Source organism: Tachypleus tridentatus, chromosome 9 (genome assembly GCF_004210375.1).
Source record: "Tachypleus tridentatus isolate NWPU-2018 chromosome 9, ASM421037v1, whole genome shotgun sequence".
Taxonomy (NCBI): domain Eukaryota; kingdom Metazoa; phylum Arthropoda; class Merostomata; order Xiphosura; family Limulidae; genus Tachypleus; species Tachypleus tridentatus.
The window spans coordinates 51816875-51835268 of record NC_134833.1 but is presented as its reverse complement, the minus strand read 5'-3'; the positions used below and the strand labels follow the sequence as shown (position 1 = coordinate 51835268).

The window sequence follows — 18394 nt, the reverse complement described above, 5'->3', positions numbered from 1 at the left end:
TTTCTACAATACCTTAACAGTTGGACTAAAGATGTGTGTTTCAAGTAATACCTTAAACAGTTTCATATTTTTTATTATCTCAAATGCTCTCGAAAAATTATAATGATTATATTCTATCTGATATTAGATACTGAATATTATTTTGTTCGGACAAATTACTGCAAAGTTTATGTCAATATATTATTTGGAAGAATTGCGAAATAGAAATGTAATACTGATTTGTAAATTTTCTTTTTCAAAAAGTGTTTTATCAAAAATAATTACTTTCTATAAAGACTGCGCTTGAAGTATTAATAGCTATGATTTAGAGTGATTAGAGATATCGGGCTGTAAGATTTTCTTTTGCATTTAATTATAAAAAAAAAATGTTTTCTAATGCAGAAAACAGGAGAAGAAAGACGTCATCGGCTTTAAAATCACGTGATCTGGCTTGACATTATTTCTCCTCCTTACGCTGTCGCCTGGAATGATACGTTTCCATGGAAACGGCGGAGACTGTAAGAAAACTTCACGTATGTGGAATATAGTTCCGGCCACCTGAATTGTGGTATCTGATCATTCGAGGTGGAAGAAATACAACACGCACATTCCAGCGACTTGACACCAAGGCTACACTGCCCTCCAGCTGAGAAAGATAATCACTTCCTATGTTGAATCATGTGTTGTACGATGTTTAATGAAGCGTCTTCTCTTTTCTGGGTATTGCTAATATTTCTTCAAGGTAAAACCTAATTTAATTTTGAACCGAAGTTTCTTTCTTTTCTTTTTTTGTACTAAACTGCCATGAAACTTCTCGATATTTATGACAGCCCGAAAAACGTTGAAAATCCGTCACGATTCTTTGATGTCATTTCAGTATAAAAATAGTTCATCATGAAAATACACACAAGATACTTCAATGTGCTAATTATTAATTTTTCATTTATTCGTACAAAGTTTGCTGTCGATTCTACTATTTTTTTCATGTTAAAGATAACCTACTTTTCTTGGTTTGCATAAGAAATTGAGATATTTTATATCAAAACATTTTTTTAGAAAAGGTTCTACAATAAGATATTACAATTCAGTTATGACACAATTTTTATTTAAATTAATCACATTTCTTTAGTTTTTACTCATAAAACAGGCTGTCTCTTCCTTATACCATCTATTTTATTTGTATTTCTTTAATTAACTCAGTATAATCTCTTATAAACATCATTCTTCACAGAAATTACTTATAATGTCATTTATATAAATTTCAGATACATTTCACCAATCAATTGGCTAAAAAAGTGAAAAGTTTAGTTCACTTTTACGTGACCCAGAATAGCCAGGTGGGTTAAGGCATTCGACTCGTAATCTGAGGGTCACGGATTCGAATCCCGGTTGCACCAAACATGCTCGCCTTTTAAGCTGTGGGGGCGTCATAATGTGACGGTAAATCCCACCATTCGTTAGTGATTTCGTTAGTGAAAGAGCAGCCCAAGAGTTGGCGGTGGGTGGTGATGATTAATTGCCTTCCCTCTAGTCTTACACTACTAAATTAGGGACGGCTAGCGCGGATAGTCCTCGAGTAGCTTTACGCGAAATTAAAAAAGCAAACACTTTCACGTACTTCACGAAAACTACACAGTCGTGTGCGATTTATAAATCATAAACAGTTTCGCTATTTATCATTAGTCATTTCCAGGTTTAATATTAACATCTTTTGTATTATAAGACACAAAGACAAAAGCCAATATTGTATTTCTTCTATGGTATTCTTGTGTTGTGAAATCATCTTGAATATTTTAATGTTGTAGGTCTAGCATGGCCTGATGATTAGAGCCACTCGACTCGTAATCTAAGAGTTGCGAGTTCTAATCCAGTCCTTAAACATACTCGCCTTTTCAGTTGTGGCGGTAGGTGTCCTTCCTATACTCTGTCAGTTCAAAATTATTACACAGATAACTCTCGAGCAACTTAGCGCGAAATTCATGACAACATTTTGTAATCGAAGAACTTCTTCAGACAATGAAACAGGTAAGCCCAGCATTAGTCTTAGCACAGAACGAACATAAAACAGTAACATGTGAACATGTTAAACAGACTTTAAAGCACAGATAGAACAAAGACAGTCAATAAAGCAAACCAACGTTAGATAAAAACTCATTAAGCAATAACAATGAGGAAAGCAACACTTATGAATCTAGCAGCAATCAAGAAAAAGCCAAAGAACCACATAATAGATCTCAAACACACAAGAGAAGAACACAAACACAGAACAAGATTTCACAGAGGTAGTAAACAAAAAGAATTGTTGTCAAAATGGCAAGTGTGTTAACTTTCTATTTCTGGAGCTCAGGATTTCAGATTTGATGAACCGAATTCTAATCTGTCTGGGCCTGGCTTGGCCAAGCGCGTAAGGCGTGCGACTCGTAAGCCGAGGGTCGCGGGTTCGAGCCCGCGTCGCGCTAAACTTGCTCGCCCTTCCAGCGGTGGGGGCGTATAATGTGACGGTCAATCCCACTATTCGTTGGTAAAAGAGTAGCCCAAGAGTTGGCGGTGGGTGGTGATGACTAGCTGCCTTCCCTCTAGTCTTACACTGCTAAATTAGGGACGGCCAGCACAGATAGCCCTCGAGTAGCTTTGTGCGAAATTCCAAAACAAACAAACAATAATCCATCTGATATCACAAACTATTCACAAGTTTCTTTTGAGCTGAAATTTTGGAGGAAAAACGAGAAAGTCGTTTGAAAAAAATAAAGTTCTCTAGCAAATAAAACCTCACCTACTGATTAAAATGCTTAATAATATATTGCTAAGCACTAAGTGTTAAATTAACAGTTCATATATATATATATATATATATATATATATATATATATATATGTTACTTCACTAAAGAGAAGTGTTAAAGAATAATTTGTTTTATCAATTTTTGTATATTACTTAAGTGTAAAGAATATTGATTTGTCCTTATTATTAAAATAATAAATTAATATTAAAATAAAATTACGGATATTTAAATTTTAAAAAATTAATTTATAATTTAAGATCAAATTTTAAAAATTTAAATGCTACAAATTTCTTTGTTTGTTTTTGAATTTAGCGCAAAGTTACTCGAGGGCTATCTGCGCTAGCCGTCCCTAATTTAGAAGTGTGAGACTAAAGGGAAGGCAGCTGGTCATCACCACCCACCGCCAACTCTTGGGCTACTCTTTTACCAACGAATAGTGAGATTGACCGTCACATTATAATGCCCCCACGACTGAAAAGGCGAGCATGTTTGGTGCGACTGGGATACGAACCCGGGACCCTCGGATTACGAGTCGCACACCTTAACCCACCTGGGTACTGCTTCAACTGATGCTGTTTGTTTATTACTTTAATCCGTAGAACCTACAAGAAAAATATATTTTTCTGCCTGATTTCCAGGATCATTCAATCTCTTCATCGTCCCCCACTATCCTTCACAACGCCCGCTTGCTCACCCTTCCAATATATTATACCTTAGCAGTTTATACACTCTCTGACGCTTCCGTAATGATACCTAACCCAGAAATGAGGGAACTATTATGTAATATGGTCATACATGAGGATAAGCCACTCGAAAAAAATACACACAAAAAACAAGCATATCACTAAAGTCCCCGTAAAAATTAAACCTACGGCCTTAGCCCTTCTCAAACCCACTACCATCGCTCTACAACTAGTTTACGTTAACGGAATTTTGATAAACCTGTCTACTGAGAGATACAGATCCTTTGTCTCTTTCTACGACGAATGTTATATTTCATGTTTCGGGATTCATACTTTCAAAAAAAACGTAAGATATCTGAAGTAATTAAATACGTTGTGACGACTAGACTGAGTCACAACTCTCATGTAAATGGGTAAACCTTACATCGAGTTTATATCTCATATAAGATTCATGTAATAAATAGCCTGAAGCACCATTTCTGTGGCTTCCTTCTTATCTTATCCTTGATGTAAATATTCAAAGTATTGTGCAAAACTCTATTTTTTTAATTAATTAACAACCTATTCGCACATAAATGTTGCTTACGATTAGTTTGTGTATAATAAAAATTATTTCAAAAACACGAATTAGATATAATAGCTGGATGTACGCGATATTTTTCATCTGAAACATTTCTAATAAAATTTTCACATTAAGAAATATGAATTACTTTCGGAAATAAGCCATATAATAACTTATTCAGATGTCCAAACAATATGTCTAATATGTTACTGAGCAGGAAATTTTTTCATTAGTTCAAGTTTGTTCAAGTAAACGTAGTGTAATATTGTTGTGTAACTGAAGTTGTCAAAGAGACATAATAACTACACAAGACAATTCAGTATAATAACAAGACAAGACAATTCCGTATAGTAATAGAACAAGACAGTTCAGTATAATAACAAGACAAGACAATTCCGTATAGTAATAGAACAAGACAGTTCAGTATAATAACAAGACAGTTCAGTATAATAACAAGACAAGACAATTCCGTATAGTAATAGAACAAGACAGTTCAGTATAATAACAAGACAAGACAATTCCGTATAGTAATAGAACAAGACAGTTCAGTATAATAACAAGACAAGACAATTCCGTATAGTAATAGAACAAGACAGTTCAGCATAATAACAAGACAAGACAATTCCGTATAGTAATAGAACAAGACAATTCCGTATAGTAATAGAACAAGACAATTCCGTATAGTAATAGAACAAGACAGTTCAGTATAATAACAAGACAAGACAATTCCGTATAGTAATAGAACAAGACAGTTCAGTATTGCTAGTGTATTTAACAGGTGTCTTATAAAGGATGTGAAAGGTGCTTGTTGAAATGTTCCCGTGTGCTTTCATTTGTGATTAATAGCAACTGCCTATCCATCAATGTTTCAAAAGTCCTTTAAATAAGTCATTCTTTACCTTTAAATGCTCGAAGGCGCTCTTAGGCAATAGTAGCAAGTTGGGTTTAAAATGTTATTAGCTTAGTGAATATAATCTTTAAAAGACTTACGATAGTCAATGTACATGTATGTAATTTAGAAAACTGAAATTATAAACGTGGTAAAAAATGTTAATCTTTTAAGAGCATTTTGCTTTATTTTATCTAAACAAGTTGTTTTATTTCTTTAATAAACATACTGTTAGTTTAATTTATGTAATACATATAGGTATATACAAGACTTATTAATACTAGAAATAAACAAATTTATAAATTTATAAAAGTGTTGTTTTTATTTTAATTGAACACTTGACGTTCCGTTTACAGCTTCTTCACGAGATAAAACAAACCGAAACTGATAGTACAAAACTTCAAATGGTTTAAACTTCTATTCGACTCTGATATGTATTTCTACAGCGTGTTCTTCACATATTGAGTAGTATATGATATGTATTTCTACAGCGTGTTCTTCACATATTAAGTAGTATATGATACGTATTTCTACAGCGTGTTCTTCACATATTGAGTAGTATATGATATGTATTTCTACAGCGTGTTCTTCACATATTAAGTAGTATATGATATGTATTTCTACAGCGTGTTCTTCACATATTAAGTAGTATATGATATGTATTTCTACAGCGTGTTCTTCACATATTAAGTAGTTTATATTATTGTTGAAAGAAAATTGTTGAAATAACTAACTACTACCTTTTCTTTAAGACTCATAACATCGGTAAATTAATATGTATAGTTATAAATGGACGTTTGTCAACGTTAAAATGCTTCTGTTGCGAGCTTCCAGCCCTCTTACCTCTCGACCTCCAGTGAAATGGCGGTATTTTTGCAGACTTAAACGCTAAAATCCTGGTTTGATACACGTGGTGGGCAGAGCACAGATAGTTCATTGTGTCGTTTTCTGCTTAACGTGAACAAACGAACCTTCTTACCTCATTGTTGCTTGATAAAGACTCTGTTAACAGAGCCGAAATATTGCCATGAAAATATTTTAACGCATGAAAATTCCATTTATAATTCTACATAACTCCTACATATAATAAATAAAAGATTTATCTAGGTAACAGAGTGAAATAATGAAAAGGTAGAATAAATAGAAAATAATTAAAATTATGAGCGTTTTCCTTTGTACCTTTTCACTGTACTTGGTGGCTTTAATGAGGATTTTTACAGAAAACGGTGATTTCAAACGTGTCCAGAATTAGTTACAAAATGATCTACAACTGCCATTCTTTCATGTTATTGTTTATAAAGAACGTCAGTGTGTTCTCCTATTTTCGGGTATAGGATTCTTTTGGTTTCTCCTATATACGTATGGTAAACAACATTGAAAACGAGACACTCATCTTTAGATTATAAACGCTTTTTTGTAAGACATCTGACTGTATTATATTGTAGGGTAGTGTACTGAGATTTTGAAAGTTGGCCTTTTACGGATGGATCTGGTCATTTATATTTTTCTTTCTACAATAAACTTTACTATATAATATGTATAAAGCACACTGTACAAATGCACGTCATAGATTCGAATATAATTTATTATTTAAAACCTTTTGAAGCTTTATACTGTCAGTTTTCGTTTGCGTTTTAGCAAACGCTTCTAAAGAAGGTGTAAAATGAAACGTTGATGTCTAATTAAATACAAAATTAAAAGTTGGTGTTATAATGCTGTTTATTTCTGGTGTCAGCACTGTTAGTTTGTCATTTCACTTTTTCTTTTATCCAGACCTCGGTGTTGACCCAAAAACGAAGAAATTATAAAACGTGTTCACAGATGAGTTAGTTGTAATATTCTTTTTGTATCCATCTAGAAATGAATGATGTTGGAAGTTTAAACCAGAACGACTGTTTAAAAAGTACAAATAGCTCTGTTACGAATATAAATAGATGTGAAGTTCTTTAGAGAGTTATCCCTCTGGCTAGATGCAAAATAAATTAATTAAAAAGATCCAAAGGTGAAGTTTATCGGGGATATGTTTAGAGCAATAGGCCAGTTGGTTGGCCCTGTGGGAACAGTTTAAGTAGAATATTAAATTATTTATTATAGATGGCACTACTTACGAACATATTTGGTTATAGGAGGTTTAGAGAACTCTCATTATATTAAACTAAACTTGCATAAATATAAGGAAGTTTGAAAATCTACAAACTGATAGGATAGTGCAAAGTGCAAAGAGGAGTTTGGAAATGGGAAATTCAGAGAATAGGCTTAGTTGGTGTTACTTTAATGTTACAAGCATTAGAAACAAAACGAATGGTTTCGAATTTAATTTGAAATGGAAGTTTGTGATATATTTGGAAACCAAATTAAGTTTTAAAAGCATAGAAAAAGGAATTATTTTGAGATTTCTGATTAGAAATTACTTTTACAAAAAAAGGGGTGGAGTGGCTCGTTATATAAGGAATTAGTTGTAACATATTAGGATTAAAAATGTCAAAAATGGTAGTCAAGATGTTTGATCTGTATTGGCTACCATCAGAGATTTAAAGGGTGAAGAGTTTATAATTAGCAAGTGTTATGATCAGAAAGATGAAGTTAATGAAAAACTGTGTATGATGAGATCAACATTGTTATTGTTAATAAAACTAATACGTCATATTTTTAATAAAAGCTTATTTTTATGAAAATGCTTAATTTTTTTAACCTTTGCACATTGCACAAGCGTAGTTTAATTTACTAACAGTTTGTTTTTGGAATGTCGCGCAAAGCTGCACGAGGGCTATCTGCGCTAGCCGTCCCTAATTTAGTAGTGTAAGATTAAAGGGAAGGCAACTAGTCATCACCAGCCACCGTCAACGTTTTCACCTATGAATAGTAGGATTGACCGTGACAATATAACGCCCCCATGGCTAAAAGGGCAAGAATCTTTGGTGGGAAAAGGATTCTAACCTGCGACTCTCAGATTCTGAGTCGAGCCCCCTAACCACCTAAACATTAATTAGGTTTTCTTCATGTACTTTTGGCACTCGTAAAATACCTGGGTGACTGTATAAGGTATTTCTATTAAGATATTCTTGCTTTAGTTAATTTTAATAATATCTCTGTTTATTTAATGTTTTTATCATTTGTTTTCCATTTAACAAAAATATTCTATGTATGAATGGCGTTTATCATTAAAAATATTTTCGATTTCGAAATTTAATGTCCTCCGTTCTTGTTCTACTAACCCTGAAGAAGCCAAAATGGTGAAACTTTGACATAACTAAAATGTTTTAATCACCTAGAGATTAAAGACCGTTTTATTTTTGTTTTACTATTTTCTTCCAAAACATACGTGTAAATCAACTCTGCCATTTCTATTATACGGTTTCATTATAATTATTTTATTATTTCTTACTAAAACCCCCCGGCATGGCCAAGTGTGTTAAGGTGTTCGAGTGGTAATCTAAGGGTCGCGGGTTTGCATCCCCGTCACACCAAACATGCTCGCCCTTTCATCCGTGGGGGCGTTATAATGTAGGTCAATCCTACTATTCGTTCGTAAAAGAGTATCCCAAGAGTTGGCGGTAAGTGATGATGACTAGCTGCCTTCCCTCTTGTCTTAAACTCCTAAATTAGGAACAGCTAACGCAGAGAGCCCTTGAATAGCTTTGTGCGAAATTCAGAAACAAACTTATTAAGATTTTTAATTATTATTAAATCTTTCTAACTCAGATTAGAAGGTTTGTACTTAAACTCATAATGATTAAACTAAAAGGCAGTTGACCAGTATATTTCAGTACTAAAATAATTTATTACAATGAGAAAAAAAAATTAAAGTTATGTGATAATTATTTTTAAGCCGAAATATCGGAAGAGTAGTTATCAAAATAGCATTTAAATGTTTTGAATGTGGTTTTAAATATATTAAACCAGTCACTAAGTGGTTGGAAACACGTGTAGCAAAATGTAAGTTTGAATACTCGTCGAGTATACATGCACTCCTTGAATGTGACGCGCCAATATTACATGGTTTATTTAAGATTTTTGCGAGAAGAAGCAATAAAAAATTATACTTAAAAAGGACTGGTTCTTAATTGTTAGGGTAAGGGAGTGGGTCATAACTTTTGCAGTTAGTTTGTTATTGTAAATACGAGTATTTGCCTTTATACTGTAATTTATCAAATATAAAACGTACATTAAAGTAATTCAAAAATAATGTACTCCGAAATTACTTGTTCATCTTGGGCCATGTAACACAATAGTAATTTTAATAATGAGTTTGTCCCTCGCTGTGGCTTTACGATAAGAAAAACATACACACACAGTAATGAGCTTATTACGATTTTTTCTCATAATATCATACTTTTGGCACTAAGTTAGCATAATAAGAAACGGTTATGTTACGTTAATATGATTTTTCGCTAGGCAAAAAGTAGATTAATTTGTATCTCAGAACGGCTGATATGGGTACCTAGGAAGATAGAAACGTTGTTCTCTCCTTATCAATAAAAGTATTAGAACCCATGCCAGTCGCTCTGAGATACATTTTTATTTTAAGTGGGTTTCTCGTCATCAAGACATTAATTTGTAATTGGGATTTCTCATCGTTACGTTACAGTTTAAACTCCAGTACATCTTAAATTCGCGCCTTACTTAATTTTTTCAATAAGCAGTTGTTATAGGGGATATTTCAAAAGAAACTGAAATAATACAATACTTTTGACTGCTTGCAGGTGTCCTCGAAGCTTTAGAGAAAAACAGGGGCCCTATATTTATTTCAGAGCCTCCCCCTCAGGTGGAGTTCCTCAATACCACAGGTGTCACTGTTGACTGCTTGGCGTACGGCAGTCCTGCACCACGGGTGTTTTGGCGTTTGGAAGATGGTAGTCCTGCCCACGATATTCCAGGATTACGAAAAACATTGCCCAACGGAACTTTGGTCCTCTGGTCGTTTCATCCGGAGCAGTACAGCCAAGAAGTGCACTCAAAAACTTATGTGTGTGTGGCTTCCAACACCGTGGGCACGATCCGTAGTAGAAACGTTCACTTAAAAGGCGGTGAGTACTGTAATAAGCTGCAATATCCATTTATCGATGCATAATAGGTCACTCTTACTGATAACATAAATGTTCGCTTACTCTGCTTCCCGGCCCGGTAGTTAGAACACGAGTCGCAATTTGTGAGTCGGAGGATCGAAACCTCGCGCCAAAAATACTCACCCTTTCAGCCAAGGGGAACCATAATGTGACAGTCAGTCCTACCTTTCGTTTATGAAAAATAGCTCAAATGTTGGCGGTGGGTGCTTTCGACCAGTTTCTTTCTTTATGGATCATCAATTGAGAATTAGTGACGATGGCTTATAGCCTTAGGAACTTTATCACCAACATACCCTACTGTTTAGTTCTAGTTCTCACGATGATTAACATGTTGACGAACTTGCACGTAGAACTTCCTACCAAAATGTAATGAGTTTATTTATTTGTTTGAAGTTAAGCACAAAGCTACACAAAGAACTATCTGTGCTCTGCTAATCACGGGTATCGAAACCCGGTTTCTATCAATGTAAGTCTGCGGACATACCGCTGTGCCACTGAGGGCGCAGTGTAATCAGTTATAATTGACTCTGCTCATGTATCTGAACATCTGTACTTGTGTTTGTGTGCTTTATTAATTTTCTATCGCCGTTAATAAATTACTGCACACAAAAATTCTGCCCGAAGTCATCTAGTCTGCAAACAACCCAAATGTTCAACGGGATTAATTGGTATACTGACTCTAGTTATTAGCAATATAGTTATAGATGAAATGTTTCAACCACTTATAGAGGAACATTCGTCCATTGGTTCAGTAAATTATTCTAAAGTACGTTGAATGTAATAAAAAACGTACCTTTGGTGATGTAGAATATGAGAAACGAATATTAGTTTCATTTTGCTTCTGCTTTTATGTAGGGTAAATCATCTACACGTAGTTCATCTACTGATTGCACATGAAACTTATGAAGTTTTCTTTCATTTTCTATTTTCTCGTTTTCGGTAAGATATTTTCAGTTAAAAGTTCTTTCAGCGCCCTACTTCTGTATATGTTAAAACAAAGTTATGTATACACTTGATGTTAATTATCATAACTGTATTATCAAAGTAGTTGTGAGACGAGAAAGATTGATTTCAGTTTTTCATTTCGTACGTTCGACGACTTGGACTGTCCTTGATGTTCATGTTTCTGTTTGATTTATGTGGCCACGAGTGGTGTTATTTCAGTCACTTATTGGCTCTACAATCAAGTTACCTGTGCATGTAACAGAAAAGCTTCGGTTCATTAGCTTCGCACTTATAACAATGTTCTGTGATTATCTAAGATTTTCCAACTTGGCATCATTGGTTTTTGGTGCTTTTCTGAGACAACTTATTTCATTCTTGCAGTTGTATTCTTTTTATAGCGTAACGTGAGATCGATACAACGAAACTGTTTTGATTTTACTTATTTTGCTTGCATTTCTGGTCCTTGTGAAGAACTGTAGGCCTGGCATGGTCAAGCGTGTTAAGGCGTTCGACTCGTAATCCGAGGGTTGCGGGTTCGAATCCCGGTCGCACTAAACATGCTCGCCCTCCCAGCCGTGGGGGCGTTATAATGTGACAGTCATTCCCACTATTTGTTGGTGAAAGAGTAGCCCAAGAGTTGGCGGCGGGTGGTGATGACTAGCTGCCTTCCCTGCTAAATTAGGAACGGCTGTCGTAGATAGCCCTCGAGTAGCTTTGCGCGAAATTCAAAAAGAAAACGAAGAACTGTAACCGATTGAAACTATCGAATCTATTAAGACCAATCTTGTTTCTTAATCTTTGACTCCCGTAACCTCATGTTTATATATGTACTTTTTAAAATACTATACTTTAATACGTTTTTCTAATGCCAGCCGATATAAGAGACGTGTCCCAGACCGGTACCAAATGCCAAGAGATTCCTATTAAAATTAGAAAACTGCTCGACTTGTTTCATACGATATCAGCAAATAACCTTCAGAGCGTTTCTTCAGTGCTTTAAGAATTCCAAATTACTCAAGACAAACAGAGAGTACTTAATCATCTGGTACTGACGTGGAGATCTTTCGAATGAACGTATTTTCAGAATTCATCTGAGAATTGTTAGCTTCCTTTATTCCTTCTGATACACATTATTTTCCTCCGGTGTATCAGCAGTAAGTTTTTCGATTTTCAATACTAACGTCCAGTATATGATTACTCTGAAGAGCGCACATTGCCCATTGTAAGTATATTTGGGCCTAAATAACAGTAGTAGCATCTTTAAGGGGCATTAAATATTCTTAAGTTTCCAGAAATTGCTACTTGTAGTTCACACTGCACCTGTTTTATACTTTACAAAAGTTAAGACATATGAATCAGATACACAGTATATCGTGTATTAAGTACAGAAAGTTGTGTAAGTTATCTTAAAACATTTTTAAATACATTAATTAACATGACAACCACAGCTATACAATGTCTTAGTATCAGAACTACATTTCGATATAATTTGGAATTTTGTAGGTAGGTGGATCCACGGAAAATTCCTTGCTGTTTTAGAAGTGTATATAACAGCTTTTTCTGGTGCAGAATATCAGTATTCATCACATAAAAACGTGTTCTGATTGAGAATTCATAATTTCCAAGATCCTTGTACTTAATAAGGCTAGAAAACAAAGAAATATGGATCAGCTTGGATACCCAGGATTATCAAAAGAGAGACTCACAATAGGTCATACTCTAGTTGTAATCAGTAAAATGCGGCTTCTTGTAACAAATGAGAATCCACGAAAATAAAGATTAGTAGCAAAAGACGCTCACGTGCTATGGACATCAGTAGGCAGCATAATCAAGAAGGATTTTCATTTGGAATAGCAGCACGAGTCAAGTATACAAAAAATTGGTTCCGCGACGAATCCGTTCATCCACCGCATATCTCAAGCAGCTGATCAATAAAATGGGTATTCAAGCTATACCCTACAAAGACATGCTGGGATGTTTTCATACACAATACTTCTGCATTTCTATGCAATTAGACTGTTGCAACGGATGCTGATAAATCATCATCCTCATACATTACCTGGATTATGGAAAGCCACCAGGAAGGAATGGTGTTATTCAGACATGATAGCCCTACGGTGGAGCCTTTTGGAATAGAAACTATGTTGTAGGACTATTATTCAAGGTGTACGGTTGTCACAATTCATGATAAAACGTGGCAACAAGGCCTATAACGAGGAGGCTGGCTCCCAAACCGTTTTTATATAACATACTCAACCTCTATAAAAATTGGTATTACGGACTATGTTTATAATTGCTGATGTGTATGACTGTTTAATGGGAGTCAAGTAAATTTACAAGACTGTTAGTATAATACCTATTGTTATTTTCCTTTTTTTTTATACTTTGCTTATCGGTAGATTCATTTTGTAAATGGTTTGTTTGTTTTTAATTTCGCGCAAAGCTACACCAGAGCTATCTGCACTAGCCATCCGTAATTTAGCAACGAAAGACTAGAGGGAAGGCACTATTTAACTACTATATATATATAGTACTATTTAACCAACGTATTACTATTGACTGTCACATTAAAGCACCCCTATGGCTTAAAGGGCTAGCATGTTTGGTGTAGCTGTAATTCGAAACCGCGGCCCTCAGAGTACGAGTCGAGCGCCCTAACCACCAGCTGTGCTAGGCCATTGTAAACTGGCAAGGTGAAAGTGCTTGTTTTGTCTTTCAGTGTACTTATATCTCAGAGCTATTACACTTACTTCTATGTTTTAGAAAACGAAAGCCATATTCTTCGTAAAATTAGTGGATTTGATTTTTCACAAAAACAAGTAATTTTCACCTTGTTGTAGTTAGATGACAACCGACAGAAGAAAGTTCTTTGTTAGTTTAAACCATTAAAGTCTGCACTGTTGTTAAGTTTATTTGTAAATTCAGTTAACTTCAGCCGACGTAAATTAACCGAGGTTTATTTGTTTTATTTGTTGTGTTTTGAAAATAACTGACTGTTGACGTACGTTTGTTGTATTTACTATTTTCGTAATGTTATAAGGTTGTTGTAGTTTACGCCGTTTCAAATTAAATACCACTGAAAATGTATGATGTGTATATATTTGTTTCTTACACAGAAGTCAGCCAGAAATACACAGTTCAAGTGTACGATGTATTTGTAACGGGAGGAAATACAGCTGTTGTCACGTGCCACATTCCGATGTTTATCAAAGAGTACATTACTGTGACGTCATGGATTCGTGGGGACAACGTCAGAATTACTTCAACAGCACGAGACGGTAATTTTACTATTGTTTATAAAATTAATTTTGTAGATTAGAAAATGTAACGTTTCCTAAAACACTTGTAAGTACCACGGTTTTAATTACTGATTCGTTTCGTTAGCTGCAGTAAATTTTACTCTTTGTGCTCTGTCAAACAATTAATTAAATCTTTAAGCATTTGATTAATTGTTGTTTTGAATTAAGCACAAAGCTACTCAATGGGCTATCTGTGCTCTGCCCACCACGGGTATCGAAACCCGATTTTTAGCGTTGTAAATCCGCAGACATATCGCTGAGCCACTGGGGGGGCATTTAATTAATTAGCTGCTGTCCACAAAATAGTGAAAATAAATGCATGTTAATTATAGGATGGGATAAGAAAGTGTTTTTCTTTTGTTTGTTTGTTGAATTTTGCACAAAGCTCCTCGAGGGCTATCTGTGCTAGTCGTCCCTAATTTAGCAGTGTAAGACTAGAGGGAAGGCAGCTAGTCATCACCACTCACCGCCAACTCTTGGGCTACTTGCGTGTCAGTTAGTGTACAGGTTAACCTCTCTCCATCCGAATGTATTTATGTGTCATTTATGGTACATGTTAAGGACGTTGTCGCAGTTCTCAGCGTAACGGAAAAGAGTTCTGCTTTAACTGCAAAAATATAGAAAAAGTTACGAATTACGTCCAACTATACTTATAAAAAAATATTACCTTTTGTCTCCACAAAAATCAATATCTCATTCTTACTTGAGTAAGAAAGCGCATTATGTTTAGGTAAGCAAACAACGATTTAGAAACAAAACGTAAACAACACCAAGGTTACATGTGTATAGGTGAATTGCACTTTTCTACCTTAACGTATACCCAATATGAAACAAATCACAAAACGCTTTGGGATGAAATTCTCCCGTATTAACCCCAAAGAAAGAGACTTATTTACAAACTACAGAAATCACTAGAGCAAACGGTCTCTCACTAAACGGAAAGAATGGCCCTAGCAACATCAGTTGTAATTGACAAGGTGTATTCACCATCCACACGCTAAACCAGAACTGGGCTTCACCTGTTACCCTGTAACCATTTCTTTGGCATTTAATCCCTGTCTTTGTAACGATATATAAATCCTGTATTCCACATTACTGACCATACCAGAAGAAGACAGACCAACGTTCTGTCGAAATATGTAGAATGTTTCATCACAAATAACATTTATCCTTATGCTTATAACTCGATGGCTGTTGAGTTGTTATCTTATAGTTAAATACAGCTCTAACATTAAAATATCGTCTCTTAAGATTAATCTTAAACTATGGCTAATATAGAACTCCTATACCAATGACGTTTTCAGATATCCTGAGTGTGACCCAATAGATAAATTCTCCAAACTGTAAGTCTAAGGATTCGTGACCCGAAATCCCGCTGCAGAAAAAAAAAAAAACACGTTCAACACTGTGGGGAGAATGACGGTTAAATCTCACTATTCATTCAGATATGAGTAGTCCAATAGTGGCAACCTTTGCAAGTGATTAGCTAACTTCCTTCTATTTTATCATAATTAGAGATTTTGTACAAAGTTAACTTTGCGCGGAATCATGGAGCAAATGAGGAAGTCCTGCATTAAAAATTTAAAAAAAACTTAAAGAAGCAAAACCGTACGTCTTTGTAAGTATTTGTATTTTGCTACGCTAATGGAGATGTGATCTCTAAAATACTGGGAAAACTAATATAAATTCAGCAAGGAAATACTGGCTCATTTGTGTTTCACCAAATCTCATTACTGCTGCTGTTTTTCGGAAAAATAAACAAATAAAACTAGTATGGGCATAAGGAAAAATTAAAATTCTTTTACATAAGAAATATTATAACCATAAATTGTTAGAAAAAACACACCTTAAAATTAAACAAAATAAGCTCCATTTAAAAAAAAAGATCCCAGAGTACGAGCTACAACGTGGGATTATAAAGTGTATCCTAGGTTTGCAGGTGAATGTGGAAGTAGGACCCACATTTCGGTGGGGATACACCGTCTATCAGTTTTAATCTCCAATTCTCTATTCTCACATAAGAAAATTAGATATTAGGAGAGCGAGATGTGTGTGCTCAAGCCCACAACGTCCCACTACTATATCACCCTTCACTGCCTGCAGACAGTTGTGGCAAGGTGATGGCTCTCACAAGTTAAAATAAGAATAATAGAAAGATACACACAAAAAGATGACAAAATAAAATAAAAAATAAGGTACTAACATTTGGGAGTAAGTAAGATGAAATTTACCTCTTAAAGTTTGTATTCCTGCCCTCAGTATGGTAGAGGCAATTATTAGCACGACATTGAATCATATAAGTATATTAGGTTTACTGTGACTGTCGTACTTTTATATGCGGAACAAGGTGTACATCCGCATAAAGTAGTGCCAGGTTCTTAAATGATCTTTAAACTTAAACATAATTATTAGTAAAATGTCTCTGATTTTACTTTCTTTGTATTTATTTAGTACATTTTTGTATTTATTAGAGAATAATTTAATAACTTTATCGAAATTTCTTTATTAACGTATAGTTTAGTAAAGGAATTTCTATTTACCTGTTGTTTTTATTACAAAGCAACTAAATGTATTTACTGTTGTCCGGCTGTGGAGTATATTTCTTTGTATCAGAGAGATTAGAATCCGCTTCACTCCCACTGCTCCCCAGTGGTATGTCTTCGGAATTACAACGCTACAACCTTTGTTTCGATTCCCGTGGTTGGCAGAGCACAGGTAGTGTTTGCTTAACTTTAGGGACATCTAGCGCAGATAGCCCTTGTGAAGCTTTACACGAAATTTAAAAATAAACAAACAAATAAATTTTCTCTAGGCCTACATCGTTTTTACTAATATAACACGTAGACTATCTGCGCTAAGCGTCCCTAACTTACCAGTGTAAGATTAGAGGAAAGGCAGCTAGTCATCGCCACCCACCGCCAACTCTTGGGCTACTATTTGACCAACAAATATTGGGATTGACCGCAATTATAACGCCCCAACGGCTGAAAGGGTGAGCATGTTTGGTGTGACGGGGATTCGAACTCGCGACCCTCAGAATGCGAGTCAAGTGTCTTAACCACCTGGCCATGGCAGGTCGCCTACAGAAGATACACTGAATATATACTTTTAAAATAATTAAATAAAAACTTCAAAAAAGAAAGTAAATGTGGGATGGCAAATCCTTAAAAAAATTTAAGCAATAGAGTATCATTCCAACATAATTGCACAAGCACACGGTGCGGTACAATGTTAACAGGATAAAGTAAAATAAAGTAAGAAACTGTAATTGAATAGTTATATATATATATATATATATATTGCTATATGTTCATTCTTATCTGTTTTTGAAGAATGTTGTTATTTGTCATCCCTAGATACACTTTCTTTTTCGAATTTTTTTTATTTGTTTGCCTCAATGGATCATTTCAATAGACATAAAAAAGCTGTATTTATAACCAAATTATAAACATAATAAGGCTCTAACTGTAATATTTATTATTTAAATATTATTGGCTGGTAATTCTTCTTTCACTCTGTGTATAAACTTTGTACAGGAACATTAAAGTTCTGCAAAAAAGAGAACTTTAAGGGGTAATAATAACATCGTTTACGCTAGAATTAAGACTTGTTTTAAACATTATTACTAGTTATTAACAATACTTCTAGAAGTGAATACTTTGTTTCAAACTGAAATTTGTTGACGCAATTGTTTTGGGTTTTGAGTTATCATGTAATATGTAACAATAAAGAAACTAAAGAAGGAAAAACAAGAAATTCAAACTTTCTGCTATGATATTTAGAGACATTCACAAAACTTGTTTCTTAGTTATTACATAGATATTGTTATAAAAGGACACACTGTGTAGTATTGTAAAATTCTGATGACCCATTGAAGAGATATCTAAACTACGATTTCGATGAACAGTCCAAGCCATCCTTATTTCAAAGATACGTGGTATTAATCATTGACGTTTCAATAGCGACAAGTGAGTAAAGGCAATATTAATGCTACTTATTAATATGACGAAGTTATTTATTGGGCAAAATAATTACTTACAGTAAGGTTGTGGTAATCGGATATTAATTGTTGTTATGGTTCGTACAATGACTTAAATCTGATTATTATGTTACAACTTTATCAAATAACTAAATACTGATTACTAATTTAATTTTTTGCCTTACTTGTTGGCTATTAATCTGTTTCTGT

At 34.5% G+C, this 18394-nt stretch overlaps 1 protein-coding gene across 1 annotated transcript in view; it reads left to right on the top strand.

Moving 5' to 3' along the window:
- Positions 1–18394, top strand: part of LOC143225248 (cell adhesion molecule Dscam1-like) — a 234562-nt gene that overhangs the window by 56045 nt on the left and 160123 nt on the right. Inside the window, exons 2-4 of the mRNA XM_076454314.1 lie at positions 382–721; positions 9599–9922; positions 14023–14184. Of these exons, the coding sequence (XP_076310429.1) occupies positions 658–721; positions 9599–9922; positions 14023–14184 (550 nt within the window). The 5' untranslated portion in view covers positions 382–657. The remainder of the gene's footprint in view (positions 1–381; positions 722–9598; positions 9923–14022; positions 14185–18394) is intronic.